At 35.6% G+C, this 19,198-nt stretch overlaps 1 protein-coding gene across 1 annotated transcript in view; it reads left to right on the top strand.

Annotated features, from left to right (window-relative positions):
* Positions 1-19,198, top strand: part of LOC149807465 (uncharacterized) — a 496,731-nt gene that overhangs the window by 350,061 nt on the left and 127,472 nt on the right. Inside the window, exon 35 of the mRNA XM_089956330.1 lies at positions 2,044-8,175. Within this exon, the coding sequence (XP_089812456.1) occupies positions 2,044-8,175 (6,132 nt within the window). The remainder of the gene's footprint in view (positions 1-2,043; positions 8,176-19,198) is intronic.

Here is a 19,198-nt window from a genome sequence, read left to right as displayed (position 1 = left end):
ACAAAGTGCACAGACTCTGAACTGCTGGTACATTATGCAGTGTCAGATCTGGGTCTGTGCAGTTTGCAGTTGAACTCATCTCATAAGCGAGGATAAATGGGAAGCATCCTTGCTTCAAAATTATTAGTGGTATTAGTGCTGTGATACTTTTGTATTGTTCATAGTCCAGAAACATTTGATGCTTCACAATTAATAACCTTGTATATATGTTTGACCAAATATTATATTACCAGCAAGCATACAGTAGGACAATTTCTGATGAATATCTTGGTTCCAGTAAGCTGGCAAAACTTGCATCATTCAGTTAACTTTTTCCTTTTCCAATCTGCATGATAAAGTTCTTTGTTTGAAGATAGTCACATTTTGTGCACGTTATTGTTTCATTTATTTTCTTAATTCCTTTCTTGTACAGAGCTGTCCTCCAGAGTTCAGAGTGCTGCTGGTACATACTTTGAAATTGTTATTAGTTGGATGCCAATTTCTATCGATTTCATAGACAATACAAATCACAAAATTTTAAGGACCAAATGAATAACCATTAAAATGTAGAGGCAATAGGGTCCCCTTCGAGTCCATGAATATAAGTACAGACAACAGCCCTTTCTTGTCAGACCACAGAAACACATACCCTCAAAAATAAGTGAATTCACAGTAATTCTGCCATTTTTTTCTTTTCATATTGGGGTGAACCACAGTAGCTAAGTTTACAAAGCATTATACTTATAATCAAAGGCTAACACTAAACAGTTTTGATACCCACTCAAGACAGACCATGTCAGCAGCTTCAATGTTCTCTTGAAAAAATTATTGAAACAAATATCCCATTAGTATGTATTTGACAACTCATACGAAAAATGAAAATCCTTGGTATTTTATACATCAAAGTATGTGAAGGGGATGTTGTAGAGAATAAAGAATTCCAGTTTGATACAAAATTTATATTATTGGGATACCCTTGCATTTATTTCATTGGGATATCTTTGCATTGATTTAATTGGGATACCCTTGCTTTTTATTTAATTTGGATACCTTTTTTATTTAATTGGGATACCCTTGCTTTGTATTTAATTTGGATACCCTTGATTTTTATTTAATTTGGATACCTTTTTTATTTAATTGGGATATCTTTGCTTTTATATCATTGGGATACACTTGCTTTTTATTTTATTGGGATAGCCTTGCTTTTTATTTGAGATACCTTTGCTTTTTATTTAATTGGGATACCCCTGCTTTTTATTTAATTGGAATGTTCTTGCCTTCATTTAATTGGAATATCCTAACTTTTTGATGATTTTCCAGTTTAATCCCCACAAACCTTATTTTGGTCAACTTTACTGTATTTGATATAACATGTTTGAATTTGAGATTTCTGAAAAAGAAGGTTAAAGGATATAACAAACAAAGAAGTTTATTAATTCATTTACTCTGTCATTCTTTTACACCAAAACCATGCAGAACTATTTCAGATACTTTACATCCTACTAGATGTATCATCACTGGTGTCATAAAGTCACTTCTCAGTCTTGAAGTGAATGTTACTATATTTTAATATAGAAAATCAGAAGAATCAGAGGTTTATCAATTTATTTGAACTTAAACATGCATATTTTCAGTGCAAACATTAATCCACAAACATGTGTTGTTGGGTTGTTTTTTTTTGCATGCAAATTGCAGCTAGAAATAAGGTGCATTTATTTCATATGATCTTCCTGAAATAGATCTATCTTTGCCAGATCTCTGTTCATTGCCATTGATATCTTCTTTCTTTACAGTTCATACTTGCATACTTTTACAGTTCAGACGTGCATATTTAAGATCATATTTTGAACTGAATATTGTGAATCTTTCATGTTGAGGATTCCAGGAATTAGCTGACTTTCTTTCCTTCTGTTGACATCATTTTGAACAGATCTTTATTTATTGATACCCTTTTTCCCTTCTATGGCTGATTGAATGTTTAATTGTTTTTCTTATGTTAAAGAATTGCTTTGAAAAGAAAAATGCATACAAAGGATAACTCTGTACATGTTTATGTAATGTCAGAAGTTGAAGAGTGCAGAAACAGACAGACTGATTGGAGGACATCAGAAGACTGAGAAGGAGAGGGATATAAAGGACATGACACTAGATGCACATCATTATTCAGTTCTGGACCAGGGTGGACAAAGCAGAAATATATGTCAGTTTTCCAATGCAGCCAGTGATCATTTAACAGGCACACTATTGTCACAGAGATCATGTAGCTTAGATATAAATCCAGTTTCCATTGTGAATGGAATTGTTGAAATGTACCCTTCTGATCATGGAGAACTTGATGATTCCATTCATCCTAGTACACATAGTTCTGAAAATTTATCTAAGAAAACAACTACTGCACATTTGGAAAAAGAAAAAGGATATGATGCTGTTGAAAGAAGCACTGATGGATCAAACTTTCTTGAGGAATTGTCTGGTTCACTTACTCGTGAATTCAAAGCTTTCAGTACATTTGTGCAAGAAAACTTCAAAACCAAAACAGAAGCAGTTCAGAATGACTCGAAGGAATTGCAGAGGGACAAATTGCTGCAGTACACTGAAAAGATGATTACAAATTTTTGGGATGAAGCTAGTGAGTGTTTTATTCATCCAACGATTATCAAACCTCTCACCCTCCAGGAGACCATTGACTGTGGATTTCTTTGGCCAGACATTGTGCAAGTTCAACAGGTTGATGGTTCAACTCGAGATCTGTATGAAGCAATTCTGACAGGTCAGGTGAATGTTTCCACAGGACACACATTAGATTTAAGTTCAGGAAAAATGTTGCCATTTCATGAGGCAGTTAAATCTGGTTTGATCTCAGTTCCTGAAAAAAATAAGAAAGACAAGGAAAAGCCTTCACCATTTGGTATTGGAAGGGCTCACTTAGATTTAATAATTGATGGCAAAATTACTCCGAACGTGAGAATACTAGACAAGAAGTCAAACCGGCTTTTAACAGTTCAGGAGAGCATTGAGTGTAATATATTCAGCAGTGAACATGGATATGTGAAGGATACTTCAACTGGAATATGGTTACCATGGGATGAAGCAGAAAGGATGGGTTTGATTGTAGATGAAAATTTTCAATTAAATAGCACATCAAAGAAATCAAAAAAAGGGAAGTCGGTAACTTGGAATCTCAATGAAGATCGGTATGAATTTTCAGATTACATTATGTCAGAATCTGAGTCAGAGATAACTGATAACTACAGTGATGATGTAGATGTTGCAGATACTTCAAAAGACGGAGTTGATAACCAACATTCCTGGATGCAAAACGTTGCCGATAGTAAGTCATTCTCAGGTCTTATGTTGGACGAAGCCATCAGACAGAACTTATATGATCCTGTGATGAATCAGATTTACTCAGAGAAGGAGTTGCGGAGCATTCCATTTGAAGAAGCAGTGAAGGAAGGGCTTATCAATAAATCCTCTCTTGTCAGAGATCCAGTCAGTTCAGATATTTTAACACTAGAGGATGCCCTAGAGAAACGCTTGATAGATCCAGAGTCAGGTAAGATGTTAGATTCAACAGGGCAACCAATAGCTTTGAACTTTGCTTTCAAAATTGGGCTCATTATGAAGTCTCATTCTCCTCTGAAACTTTCGCTGTCAGAAGTCCTTGAAGAGGGCCTTTATGACATCACAACAGGCAAGTTTTTGGATCCAGAAACTAATGAGGAGATGGAGTTGTCAAGAGCGCTAAATGTTGGACTTTTGGACCCTCATTTGATCAGAGTCAGAGATATGCTTTCAGGGCATATGCTTACATTTGAGGAGGCATGTAGTAGGGGATTATTCCAAGTTGAATCAGCTACCTGTCAAGACACATTAGGGAATGAAAAATTGTCCATTGAGGAGGGCATTGAAAAAGGTATCTTAGTGGATATCACTAGTCAGCCTAATTTGACCTTGCAATATCTAATAGATGAAGGCATTTTTGATCCTTCCTCTGGAACTTTTAAGGATCCTTTAGGGAACTCAAATCTCACTGTGAAAGATGCTATCGAATCCAAACTGTTGGACCCAGATTCTGTTAGCATAAGAGATCCAAGATCATTGACAATCCTTTCTATTAATGGAGCCATCAATGAAAATATTGTAGATCCAGTCACAGGACATTATAACAACCAAGGAATAAGTCATACCTTCTTTGAAGCTATCGAGAAGGGTCTTATATTTACTCACAGGCAACAAGAACGGCCTTTCACAATTGATGAGGCAGTTAGACTTAATATCTATGATGCTGAATCAAGAAGTTTCATTGATCCAAAATCTGGTAAAGTCCTGACACTAAAAGGAGCAATTGACAATAATTTGATCAACCCAAGGAAAACAATGGTAAAAGACACACAGACTAACAAATTTTTATCTTTAGAAAATGCTGCATATCTGGGTGTAGTTAATCTTGATGCATGTGAAATTACTGATCTTAAATATGGAGACATGATGGATCTGAAAACAGCAGTGGAGAGGGGTATGATAAGACGATCATCTAGTGATGAGTGCATTTCATTTCTATCAGCACTGTCAAGTGAAAGGATAGATGTTAATGGCAGAGTGCTTGATGTTTTATCAAAAAGACATTTGACTCTTTCAGATGCAATTGTTGCAAGAATTATTGACCCAAGACCAACTGTTGTAAAAGATTTTAAGGCAGACAAATTTCTGCCACTTGTGACTGCAATAGCATCAGGCATTATCAATGAGACAGATGGTTCATTTAATGACAATTTGAATCATATTCACAGGACACTTTCAGAAGCTGCTGAGTGTGGATATATCTTAGATGTTCCATTCCATGGTTTAACCCTGGCAGAATTTGTCAGACAGGGGCTTTATGATTTTGATACAGGACAATTCTTGGATATTCGAAATGCCCAGTATGTGCCTTTGTCAGAGGGTATCAGGCGCGGTATTATTGATGAAAGTCCACCTCAGGTGGTTATACCTCAATATGGGCTTCTTACTTTGAGAGATGCAATACGTGAGGGATACATTGACCAGGATACTGGGGCTTATGTACCTCTGGGCATAAAGTATTCATTGAGAGAAGCTGTAGAGAAAAACCTTATTATTACAGTTGGAAAGAGGAAGCACAAGAAATCGTCATCTGATTCAGGATGTGAAGATCTCCCTGTAGCAAAGTCCTGGAATGATTGTTTAGTAAGAGACTCTGTGAGCAAGTCTTTCATCCCTTTTGCAGAGGCTGTTGAAGCTGGAATAGTTGACACTGTGACAGAGACCATCTGTGATATGAGGAAGAAGGAGATAACTTCTCTGGCAGAAGCCCATGATAAAGGACAAATTGTAAATGCAAAACATCCAAAATTTGGCCTTGTGTGTGCCATGGATCAAGGATTGTTTGACAATAGGAGTAAGTCCTTTCACGATCCACGAAATGATACACATGTTTCTCTTGAGGAAGGATTAATATCTGGTTTGATTGATGGAGCAAGGACAAGAATTTTCAATGTTCATACAGGCCTTTTCGGGAGTTTGCAGGATGCTTTGTCATCTGGAACTATAAGTGGGAAAACAGCTTCACTTCTGGATAAAGAGGGAAAGAGAACTATTCCAGTAGAGTTGGCTATCAAGATGAAGTACATCATGGATTTTAAAAAAGTGCCATACACTTTGGATGAAGGAATAAAGTTTGGTTTTATTAATACATCAACTCTGCAGGCAGAGGATCCAGAAACTGGGAGAAAGATACCACTGCAAGATGTATTTCATTGTGGTATAATTGATTGGACAAATTCATTTGTGAAATTAGGTGTAAATGAAGGAAAGATCTGCATTAGAGAAGCCATTGAAAGAAAACTTTTTGATCTCAGAACTGGGATTTTTAAATCCCCAGGTGGTGATTTAACATTAACAGAAGCTTCGGCAGGAAGAATGTTGGAATCAAATGTTACAAAAAGTAGGTTATTCCAAAGGGATCATGGTAGTATTATTGAAGGTGAAGGAGGCACAGTAGATGGTCTCTGCCCAGTGGAAAGAAGTGCAACGAGATCTGGGCTGCTTGCTAAAAATGAAGAGGCAGAAAATTTTGTTTTAAGTCAGAAAAATGTGGAATCTAGTTTGCCAACCCCATTGGGTCAACATTCCCATATCACTCATTGGATATCAGTTGTTTCCAAAGGTTCGGATCAATGTGCGGAGAGATTTGAAGATGCTCTTGAACAAGGAAAAATTAATGTAGATTCTTGTTTATTCATAGATGAGCAGGTGAATGAGTCAATGACATTATTGCAGTCTGTTGAATCTGGAAAATTGAATCTTACAGGAGTAGTTTATCATGATAGAAACACTTCCATCGATGTCAGTCTTGAGCAGGCACTGAGGGACAATCTTATTATCAAAAACTCGGATCAAACAGATGGACAGAATTCTTGTGGAATAAGCCTAAGACAGGCTCTTGACGACGGTCTCATTGTTGTCAGAACACACCCTAGTCTAAGTCAAAATGATGACGTGTTTACAAATACAAGTGACACCTGTTCAAACTATTCACAACCATTACCACAGAACCAGCAGATAGATTGGTTGCAGTCATCAAAGTCTTTATCCTCATCTCTTGATTCCTTGTTACAAAGGTTCAAGCAGGAGCCCACTTCATTTAAAATTGGCACCTTGTTTGATGCCCTTCAGAGAAGCCTTGTTGATGAAGCTGATGGAACATTGGAGGAACCCTTTTCCATGAGGAAACTCACAATCAGTGAAGCTATGAAATGTGGACTGATAAATCCTAATGTCAAAGAAATAATTGATCCAAGGACACAGGAATGTCTCTCATTAGCAGAAGCTGTGGATAGAAAGCTTATTGACCCTTTGACAGGAAAATATATCAATCCAACTTCTTTGGAGAAGATTTCCCTGGCTTCAGCCAGAGATTGTAAATTCATTATCCCTAGCAAGGATTCTTACGAATCAAAGAGTCCTGTTGAGATATATGTTGAAGAAATATTGTCTAATGATCAAGCAAGAGGGAAGAACAAGCTACAGGATGCCTTTGCATCAGGAGTTCTCCACAGATCTAACTCTCAAGTAATAGACCCAGATACTGTTCAACCAATCACTCTCAGGAGAGCAGCCAGTCTTGGAATGATTGATATCAAAACAGGAGAATTCAAAAACCCTCAAACTGGAGAGTGTATGCCTTTGTCCCAGGCAGTAGAGAAGGGGTTTATTTTGAGTCCTAAAGGGTTGTCTTTGTATAGTGCTGTGAATCAGGGACTCTATTCAGACAAAACAGAAAAGTTTGTAGAACAAACTACCAGTAAAGAATACAGTCTGAAGGAGATGATTGAGATGGAGATAATTACACCTGATTGCCCTGAAGTTCGTGATCTGACCCAAGGAGGAGAGATTGTGAAGCTAAAGGAGGCTATTGAGATAGGGCTAATTGATGCGGAGGAAGGTAACTATGTTAATCTTGTAGATGGTAAAAGATACAATTTTAATGATGCCATAGCTGCTGGGTTGATCCTCAGTAATAGTCCTAGAGAGGGACTTCGAGAAAGCTCCAATAGCATTACCTCTATGGTAGGGTTCCATAAGCAGCATAGTTGGACCTCCTTTGTGAAAGATGAGGCTGCTTGTCCTGAGGGTCCAAGCCTTCATTTCAGACCAGATCATCAAGTGCAATCCAGAAATATGCTAGAACCCAACTGGAGGCCAACAGCCTCTCTCTCTAGCATGGAGACTGAGACATCCTCAGGTTATGAGACAAATATTTCTCAAACCCCACAACTTCTTGAAGACATGAAAACCCCAGTAATTGATTTTAACAAGTACATATTAAAAAGGCCGTTTGAAGAAGAAACGGCCAGTAATCAGCCATCATCTTCTACTGAAAATAAGAATGCGCTTGTCCCTATGCACATGGGAGAATTGCCCAGTGAAATCAAGAAAATAAGTAATTGGTTAGACAAGGCCACTTTGAAAGTTAATGATACTCTATGCCCAGATTCTTTGCCAGTAAGTGAAGAAACAAATTTGAAGCCAGGCTTGTCAAATATCAGTGTGGAATTAGCAGATAGATTTGAAACAAGATCTCCATCAAGTCTTCCACCTCTGCTGACACCAGACAGGGCAAAAGATTTCCCACTCAGGACTGTGTGTTCAACACCTTTGTCACAAGAGTTGAAGGTAGGATTTGCATCTGCATCTATTGCCTGGTTTAGTCTCTTGACCATTTCCTGGATGAAATGGAATTTTCATAGACATTCACCAGCACCTGCAGAAACTAGCATGGATTTCCACTGTTGTTTCCCAGGAAACCTGCATGCCTTAGCTGTTCATGCCTGAAGAAGCTGGATGATGTGAACTATTGTGACATCCACAATTACTGCATGGTTTGTGAAAACGTTTATTGAGACAAGTAGAAGTTGTTGTTATCATGGCATCTATGTACTTGTGTTTACTTATCAAGCCTTTCTCTAAAATTAATCTCTCAAATGATTATACAGATCCTCCTAGTATTAGAATGAGAAACAGACTAAACAAATAGAAATACTCACTGCATCAGTATTACTGCATGACTGGAAGATGTATGTCAGGAAAAGAACTTCCTTTGTGTCAGTGCATTGTAAAAGTTCCAGTTTTTTTGCATGACTAATAGAAGTAGTTCTGTTTCTTACTTTTGCATTTTCATCAACTTGAGTTGCCTTTTTATTGTAAAAACCTCTCAATGACCAACATGAAGCATATCAGTTTTCTTGCCATCACATTTTACATCTGTTGCTGCTTTCTCTGGTAATTCATAGTTGACCTTGCATTATATACAGCTCTTTGGTTGATTATTTCCATTCCATGATTTCTTCAGTTAAACCGGAGCCACAGTGCATAGTCTTTAGCATGCTGGCCTTGCAGTTGAATCTACCTGTGTTAACTGCTTGCTCTATACAAAGCACTTCACTCCAGTTACCCTCATTTGTTGCTGTACCATAAAATATCAAACCACCAACACCATCCATCACCTCGTTTAGACATGATTTCTTATTTTTCATCAAACCACCAACACCATCCACCATCAATCACTTTTTCTAGGCCTGATTTGTCTTATTTTTCATTTCATCAAACTACCAACGCCATCCACCATAACTTCTTTTAGGCCTGATTTTTACTATTTTTCATTTCATTTCCCTCTCAGACTTCAGTCTCTCAATAAAGATCTGCATCACACTACTTTTTGAATCATCAAAGAAATTGGATGTTTTTTTTGTACACATGTTCCTCCTTGATTTCTGTCTTGCAATAAAGGCATCATTCACTAATAATCTAGCTAGTTTCCTCTTTGACATTAAAATAACCCAGATAATAGAAACTGTCAAGAATGTTCAAAATAGCATGCATTGATGTTTGTGTATCCATGGTTTTCATGATTTACCTTGCATTTTAATGGCAATAATCAGTTTTTAAACAGGAAGTGTTAAATTGTGTTCTCCTGGCAATTATTGTTCTTTTTATAAAAAAAATTTCAAAACACAAACAGTGTATCTTCTATAGTGATTACATATGGAATTGTCTTAGACCCTAGGCTGTGTGCCATAGTTTTATTTAGCACTTAGTTATATGATTTCACATGATCCACAAATGAACACTTAACCATATTATTTCATATGATCCACAAATGAACACTTAGTTATATGATTTCATATCGTCCACAAATGAACACCTAGTTACATGATTTCATATGATCCATAAATGAACATTAAGCTATATGATTTCATATGATTCACAAATGAACATTTTGGTCACATGATTTCATATGATTCACAAATGAACATTAAGCTGTATGATTTCATATGATTCACAAATGAACATTTTGGTCACATTATTTCATATGATTCACAAATGAACACTTATATGATTTCATATGATAAATAAATGAACTCTTGGTTATGTTACTTCATATGATTCACAAATAAACACTTATATGATTTCATATGATACACAAATGAAATGCTTGATTTCACATGAAATGAACACTTGGTTGTATGAGCCACAAATTAACGCTTGGTAACATGATATCATACAATCCACAAATGAACACTTAGTTACATGATTTCATATGATCCACAAATGAACACTTATTTACATAATTCCAAATGAGCCACAAATGAACACTTAGTTACACTAGACCATTTGAAAAAAATACAAAATTATGGCTGATTTTAAGCTTAGGTGACAGGTTCTTGTTGTATTTATTATACACAGAAAATTCAGAATACCTTTGCCTTCGACATTCTTCTTAAACAGTTAATGTTATCTGTTGAAAAGAACAGTGTACCACTGTATCACTTGAAATATCTTTGCACTGTACCTTTTTAAAGGCAGAAAATTATTTCAGTTATATCTGAATTTTGTATTTGTGCCTTATTTCAAACACTTAGGAATAGTTGTTAAAAAGTTCTGCAATTTTAAAAATAAAGTTTGACTGGAATAAATCTTCTACTGTATGTGCTTTATATAAATATTTTGTCATTTTTGATGTTCTAATATACGTTTTATCAAGAGCAATTTTGTGCTTCAAATTTTGTGATGTTGTCCCATTTGTACCATACTTTTTTCTTCTTCATAATTCGAATGTCAGCCTAGGTTTGTGTGCGCATGCATTTTTGTATTTGTACGAGTGAGAAGTAACCAATGTGGAATGTCTTTCAGCCTAAGAAAATTCAGTATATAAAGTTTTGGAATGAAATGGAATCTTTAACACATAGCAGCATAGTAGTTATTTATTCATAATAATATTTACAAAATGCTAAGTACCATTGCTTATAAAATTAGTCCAATGGCAAACAACATGTACCTGGATCGGCCGTGGCAGAATCTGCTGCCAGCTTTAGGTCGATGCAGTTTGTTAGGAATAACAGGTATAAACCCTGATTTGCCAGCACATTATGTGATGACATATCAGGGTCATTGTTGCTTGCTTTTGGACTCTAGTTGCATATGCGTATTTGTGGTACTCATTTTTAGTGATGTTAGGTTTGAATGCTTGATAGTTCTTGATCGTTTAAATATATTTAAATCAGAAAGGAGTGAATAATTAGGCTTTTGAGCATTGTTTAACTTGCTTAAGTCAACTTCATGCATTTTATGGGTTTTATGCAATATCTTCATAAAAAATGAACATTTTCTTGCTTTTCATAAATACATATTTCGAGATAAACATACTGTTTACCCAAGGTAAGTAAAACGGGTTATCCTTGATAATATTGCCTGCATAAACATGTATAAAATGTTGAGAGAAGATGGGGGAATTTCATATCTGATCATATATGTCCTGCTTCATTGGGGACAGAATACATTGTTACATAATGTGGTAAAAGATGAGGGTCTACAAGGTTTGTTCTACTACTAATTTTAAAAAAAGTACAGACCCTAATCTGATACATATTATGTGATAAATAAATATGGTAAATCATATCTCCACACTACCTAATTTCATATTGCCCATATTTCCTTTTTCATTTTCATTGAAAGGGCATGTCAGATATACATTTGCTGTCTCAGTCTGTTTTCAGAGGCAATAATATGTGTATGTATACTAAAGAATGAAAATCACATAACCAGTCCATACTTATTGATTTACTCAGCAGTCTAATGAAACACAAGAAAATTAGCAATTACATTTAAATATCTAATTACTTAACATTTCATACTTGGTTTCCATGATAACCCATTTAACAGCATATGTCTATTAATAATATACTGATCACTGATTACCTACTTCAAGGTCCACTTCTTGCAGAAGGGCATCTTGACATGGTCCTGTACATCCAGCTATTCCAAGAAGGTTCTTAGCAAGATTGCACTTAAACCACACAATATTCACAAACGAAATTTGGCTTGCAAATTTGTTGAATAGATTGAGATGACATGATTAAATGTTTATTCCAATCCAGCAGTTTTTTTTTATTCACTATTTTTAGTACACATTTGTAAAATTTTTGTTATACTTATTTGAACAAAAACCTCAGCATAATGAAAGAAAAATAACACTTGATATACAGATTTGTTAAGCATGCTTGTATGCTTTTTTCTCTAACCTTTTAAAATTATTTTGATGTAATAGTAGTTCTTTGAATTTTTTACTTTTTTGCACTTAAAATGTTTGGTTTAAAAAAAAGTTTGGTTTGCTGTAGGGCATATGTGTTTTAAAAACAAAAATCTAGTTAACCCACTAAAATATTACTTTCAGATGACTTCACACCTTCACATCATTTTTGTAGATATTAAAAATATTTTGGCAAAGCATGGTAGATTTTATCCACAATAATTGAAATTGTACTTATGTTAGCATGAATTAATTAAACACATTAGACGAGGATTTTAGATTTTTCACATTTTTAGAAACTTTTGAGACTTGTTTATTGTACTAATTATTTTTGGATTTGGTTGTTCACAAACTCCACAAAATACCTTTGGAAATATCTTCTTTGCACAATAAAGTTTGCTAATTTATACTCTCATTCTCTTTTTCACAATTGCAACAACAACTAACAATTTTACCAAATCCTTTTATTTTTCTTGCATGACAGAAAACACCAATATTGTGTTTAAATTTCAGTTTTTGACAGAATATTTTTGGTTTATTCTGTCTGTAAGGTGAACTACAGCAGTTCAGGTCATTTGGCCAATTAAGGCATAGTTTATACTAATAAATGTTGATTATCAGAACACACTTTGAAACATATATTTTTTGGGAAGAATCACTATCAGATTTATCAGTACTATAAATGTAAATAAAAATGTTATAAGGCCAGATGTCTATCTTATGACTTTGAAGTTTGCTGCATTCTGATTGATGTAATATCCACCTGCTGACAGCTGAATTGTCATAGTACACTTGTGTGTGCATGTGGGTTTGGTACAAGATTCACTGGCTTATCTAACATCTTGTCAACATTACAGCTAGTCAGAACATGCGGTTTTCTTTGAGTGTGCATTGTGTTTACTGAATCATTTGTAGGAATGTATTTTCTATCCATCTATTCATCATCCATCTGCCACTTTTTGGCTGTTGATATTTTGGATTGTAAAGAAAGTTCAAAGTTTTGTATGTTACCAATTTTGTTTTGACACAAGTTGAGCTGTCTACTATCTACAGTTGCCAAAATTTTGTGGATGGATTGCGCTTGGTTTAAGTATGAAAGCCTGTTGATTTTAGCGTCAGAAGCACAAAAGTCTTGATCAGTGTGACTGAAAGAATTTAAATTGTTTCTGTTTAATAAAAAAAACTATTTGTCATGTACCTGGACCAAACTTTGTGGGTTGCTTTTGCATAGGGTAAGGAAGAAGCATATTGGATTTGGGGTTTAGAAGGTTGAGGTCAAGGTCACTATTGATAAGGAGAAAGATAGTTTCTGCACAATGACATTAGCTCTACATTATAGACCTGGACCAAACGTTGTGGATGGCTTTTACATAGGGTAAGGAAGAAGGGTCAGAAGGTTGAGGTCAAGGTCGCTATTGATAAGGAGATAGTTTCTGCACAATGACATTAGGTCAGACCTGGACCAAACTTTGTGGATAGCTTACACTTGGGAAACGGAAAAGTCTATCAGTTTTGAGGCCAAAAGGTAAAAGGTCAAGGTCATTCACTTCTAAAAGAAAAATGGCTTTCTGCACAAAAATTGCAGATATCTATATAAAGAACTATTAAGCACAGGGCAGGCATATACTATTCCATTGTCAGTACTCTTATCATAGCAACTTTATCAAAATACAGTAATTGTACTGGGTAAGCTGCCTTCGAGTTGGTTGTGAAACCAAGTCGGACAGTAATGAAGTCCTTTGCTTGTTTAAACATCACTCTAAAATATTGAATTAATGAGCACATAAAATGAATCAGAATTTGCACAGATTGTCACTTCATTAATTTTAATGCTTTTGAGGTCCTAAATCACATCTTATAGACAATATGTATGTCCCGTCTAGTGGTTAGAAGACTGGAGAAAAATGAAAAAAGACAATATCTTAACATGTATCTTTTCACAATGAATTGCAGAAAATAATGAATAAGGTCACTCAAGCTGATGATTTTATTGTTTGTCTTTGTTTTGTGGGGTCAAAACAATACCTTTAAGCAATTGTTGTATATTAATTTTCATCTGTATCAATTTATATGCACAGTATTGAGTGTCCTGGATGTCTGACATGCCGATTGAACTATTGTTTCTAAATTTAATTTTTCCAGGAAATGGTATTAATTTAGCTTCAGTTTGAAACTGACATGAGGGTAGTAACTCTTTGATCTAGGGGTCAAATGGGTGGTTGGGTGGTGGTGTTTTTTTTCTTTTTTAAAAATAACTTTGACTTTTATAATGAAGGGATGCAACCATAACAACAAAAGTAACAATAATTTTTCCATTTTTGAATATGTATAGTGCCTACTAAGGGTATGCCATTCTAGTAACAATATTATCTACGTACAAAACTGTAACTCAGCTAAGTAATACAAGCTCTTTACCCTATTGAAAAGTTTGGATAAATAGATAATCAACAATTTACTGTAGTGATCATGTATACTTTACTTTGTTTTCAGATTTTCATTTAACTTTTTGCAGTCTGATCTCGATGACCTGATATAAACTTTAATTATTAAAAGTACTAGGTAAACCCAATAATTAAATCAACTGAATTTTTAACAGATTTCAAGACATTATTCCATTTGCAACTTTTTGTTTTGGAAAACAGGAGTCTGATTAACATGAGCTCTTTATGAATCTCCATTCTCTGCTCTGTCACTTTCTCTCAAACACACGTTTTGTTTGTAAAACCTTATTCTAAAGCTGTACCGATCAAGCGTCCGTACTCATAATCGGACAGATTATTGGAACAGTTGGTATAATTGGTATTGGCAGAAATAATCGGTGCCAATGTAAACAAATTTCCCAATTATAAATTCAGTCATAACATTCGTCTTGACATGGCTTGAATTCTAAATCAGAATTAAATAGTGGAAATTGAGGAACAAACATTTGATTTCAGGGTTAATTGAAAGACAAAATATTCTTAAAAGTAAATACTTTTTAACATACTTTTGCTGTAAACTATCGCTGATTGTCTGCATACAACAAATTATCAATACCATTCATGCACTCATCCCAATCACATCAGCCAACCAGCAAATGAGGCCTCATGTGGCTGTTGAACTTCCAGCATACACATTAGCAGATAGCTAGGCAGATTAGATAGCTAGCGAAATTTCCAACTACTATGAAACTATGACTCACTATAGTTAATCTGTTCTTTAACCAGTCCTGCAATGCTGCTAATCAACGAATAGCGGTCCCATGCTGAAGCAGCCAGTGACATTACCCCTGGATACCCAAGCTGCTGAGCTGCTTCAGCATGCGACTCGCAGCATGGTGCATGCATCCAGCAAGCCACATGGACAACTTAGTAGTAACTTGCTTGATTTAAAACATTGTTTCAAGAGTGTGAATGGATTGGATTATTAATATTTACTAGCGATTGTACACTATTAAATATACTACCAAGCCTATGCATAATGTCGAACTCGAAACACTCAAGAATTACTTCCGAGTAAATGCAATTGATGAATCTGAAGCAAATTGCACCCGTTGCAAAGCATGCATTTCCAGAGGTGGAAAGGATTCTAAAAACTATACAACATCAAATCTTGTCCAGCACTTGGCTGCAAGCACATCGTCGAACATGGCCTGTTTCTGGCAGATAAAAAAAGAAAAGGATGCTGCGTAGTTAACCTCATCAGCGTCAGCAACACCTCATACTCTGACTATTGACGCCATGCTGGACCAGAAGCAGTCATTTGCATTTGACGACCTGAGAGCTATTAGCTAGCACAGAGCTATTGCAGAGTTCATGGTAATAGATGTGCAACCATTTTCCATTGCTGAACACATTTGATTTTGACATCTGATGGCCAAGGCAGAACCGCACTATAAAATTCCAAGTCGGAAGTACTTTTCCACATCTTTGATAACTGGCATGCATAAGGCGATACAAAGCAAGGTGCATGATTTAGTTTTTGCCCAATCAGACCTTAGTTTGTCCAGACACGCTGGAATTCTACATACAATATGTTAGTTTCATTTTATGAACAAAAACAAGTCTTGGGGGCTTACACTACTCTCTATGACCTACCTAGCCTAACAGCCCAACAGTGGGTCTTGATTAACAATACTGTGAACATGTAAGGCTCATTCGCAGACATTAGGAGGTAAGTGATAGCCAAACATCACTATCTGTCATTCTTCCTATGCTTAAAATGCTCCAAATGTTGCTGGCTCGAGAGCATGAATTGAGTCAAGGTATTTAGACAATGCACCGTGATATGTTGACGTCACTGAACACACACTTATTGACGTTTCCAGCAACAAGAAGCTTGTCTTGGCCACCATCTTGGATCCACGATTCAAACAACGCCTATTCAGCAAAGAATTACTTGTGACCAGATCCAAAGAATGGCTTAGAGCAGAATGCATCATAGTTGCATCAGCTGACAAGCATGAGGAAGCCCTGACGGAAAAAAAACAATAACTGAAACTGTAACAAACGCCACTGGACCATCAATGTCACGTCTTTGGGATTTGTTTTCTGTGGCCTGTGATGAACCTGTCCATACCATCAACGAAACAACCCACATGAATGATGCCATTGACGCGATGCTGGAGTTGAATCTCGCAGCCCTCTATTGCCATGAGAGGAAGACATATATGGCTGGTGGAATGCTCACAGATTTCAGTTCCCCATCTTGGCCAAATTAGCTACACGCTATTTGTCTGAACCAGCTTCAAGGGTTCTGAGTGAGCAGCTGTTTAGAGGTGAAGGCCATATTTTTTCAGATCGTGGAGGATCATTGGATCATTACTTGGCGAGAAAGAAGAAATGTTACTGTTGCTTAAATACAGCCTACCTCAACTGGGCTTTCACTATTAGCTGCAGCCAGCATACATTGATGTCTAATTGTAGTCTTAAGGCATGCATATTATTAATTTTAATTATTATTGGGCTATTGTTATTAACATTTTTTAGTCATTTATTGAAATCTAGTAATGGCGACCTGCATCATTGAACGTAAGTTAAAAGACTAGCTTAATACATTTTCATTCATTTATATCTTGAATTGGCAAACCATACATTTTATCAGTGTTAGTTTTAAAGGTTTTCACGTTTTATGTTTGTGTGATCGTTGTTTTTTATAAATAGCAGTGTACTTCATCTCTGGTTTCGGTTTGTTTTTGTATAGAAATTCAAATTCACTTGCCACATAAACAACCTTATTATAACTCGCACAGCAAATACCTACTTGCATTACACTAATAGGTTCATGTTTCTGAACCAGTCATTGTTATAAACCAAAAAATAATGAAATAATTGGTCTCATAATTGGTATCGGCAATTTTAATAATCGGTTATACGTGGTATTAGCATAATCGGCAAAAAGTGACATCGGTACAGCTTTACCTCATTCCCTGTGACCCTGTTCTAATTTTAATCTCTAATGATACTGTTAGATCATGTAACAAACGGAAATGAAATCAAGGAAGTTTAACATGTTTAGAGATAATGCAGTTTGGAGTTGCTATTGATTAAAGTTAGTCCTATATAGTAAGACCAGGGGACCAGGGAGATAAATTGTCAAAAAGTAGGGCACTGGCTTATTGTCAGAAAAAGATATCTTTAGTAAATATTTACCAGTATGTTGAAAAAAACCAGGTATGAACTTGTCATCTAGCATGGACTTGTCACTGGCTAAATATGGTAAATGCCAGCAGAATTATCATATATACTTGCACTTGCTTATAAGTTGAGTCAAACTGCAAGGAACATAGACCCTGATCTGCCATCACATAATGCAAAAGTAAATTGAATTATAATCATTAGGATGATTCTTGATATACCATACATACTTGATTATAATCATTAGGATGATTCTTGATATATCATACATACTTATAACTTGAGGCATACAACAAAGATCCTAATCTGCCATGGCATAATGTGCTTGCAGATCAGGGTCTATATTTTTTGTTCTACTGACTAGTCCTAACAAATGCACAGAACCAGATCTGCTGGTGCATTATGCAATGGCAGATCTGGGTCTGTGCAGTTTGTAGTTGGAATTGACTTTGGAGTACACCTTGTTTGGGGTGTAATTCTCAAACATGTTTAGCTGCTTAATTTTGAAATCTACTAGTCATGAAAGTTACATTGAAACTTTGTGTACGTGTGTGTACACTTTCCTGTGTTGTATATAGGTAGGTGTCACTTTGTAATTACAATCTTTTGTATATATTTTGCATTTCTGAATAGAAAATCCAATGGGTTTGTGCATTGAGCTGAGTGTTAATTTTTGTTCACAGGGTGAGTTGGTTCCTATGCACTTCGAGCCTTTCTTTTGACCATGTTTTGTCCCATTTTAGGGATGACCACATGGTCAAGTGGTTTGGAGGACTGGTGCCTGAGAGCCAGACAATCGATGAAATTTCTTATGACATGGGTCTGATTCTTGCTTGGACCATATTATGATTCTCTAACCTTTATTTCATTTATGTTTTCTGTGGGTGGGGGGTGGGGTGGGGATGTGTATATGTGTGTGTGTGCATGCATGCGTGGGGGTGTGTGTGTGTGTGTGCATGTGTGTGTCCATATCAATGTAAAATATTAACATATTGCATCCAAGCTATGAAACTATGTTGGCTGTCTGAACCAGCAGAACCATATGTAGAATATTTGTGACTACAATATTGTTAGATGGTTAGTAATCTCATCAAAGATGATAAAAAAATAAAAATTTCATTTTTTATATTTTTGACAAATTATAAGTGGACATTGTTCCATAAATGTTGGAAAAACAACATTTTGCTTGAAACAAACATTATTATCACTTACAATTTCAAACATATTGCATATGGTCACAAGACTGGTTCCCTATTAATTCTGCATGTGCTTTTTACAGAAGTTTCTGACTGCATACCAGGCATGACCAAAGCATGCAAACTTATACCATTGTTTTGCTTTTCAGCTATGTTGATGATGGTTGATTTTAAACAGAGTTATATAAATATTTTTAATTGAATTTTTCTAGTTTTATTACATTCTACATATAATGCGACAATTTTATCTGTTTATTAAAAATTCTGCATAATAGAGAGAATAATAAAGATTTCAAAGA

Source organism: Sinohyriopsis cumingii, chromosome 1, assembly GCF_028554795.1.
Source record: "Sinohyriopsis cumingii isolate HCF-2022 chromosome 1, ASM2855479v2, whole genome shotgun sequence".
In the NCBI taxonomy this organism is placed as follows: Eukaryota; Metazoa; Mollusca; class Bivalvia; order Unionida; family Unionidae; genus Sinohyriopsis; species Sinohyriopsis cumingii.
Note: the sequence above shows the minus strand (reverse complement) of the source record. Positions and strands in the feature narration are given on the sequence as shown.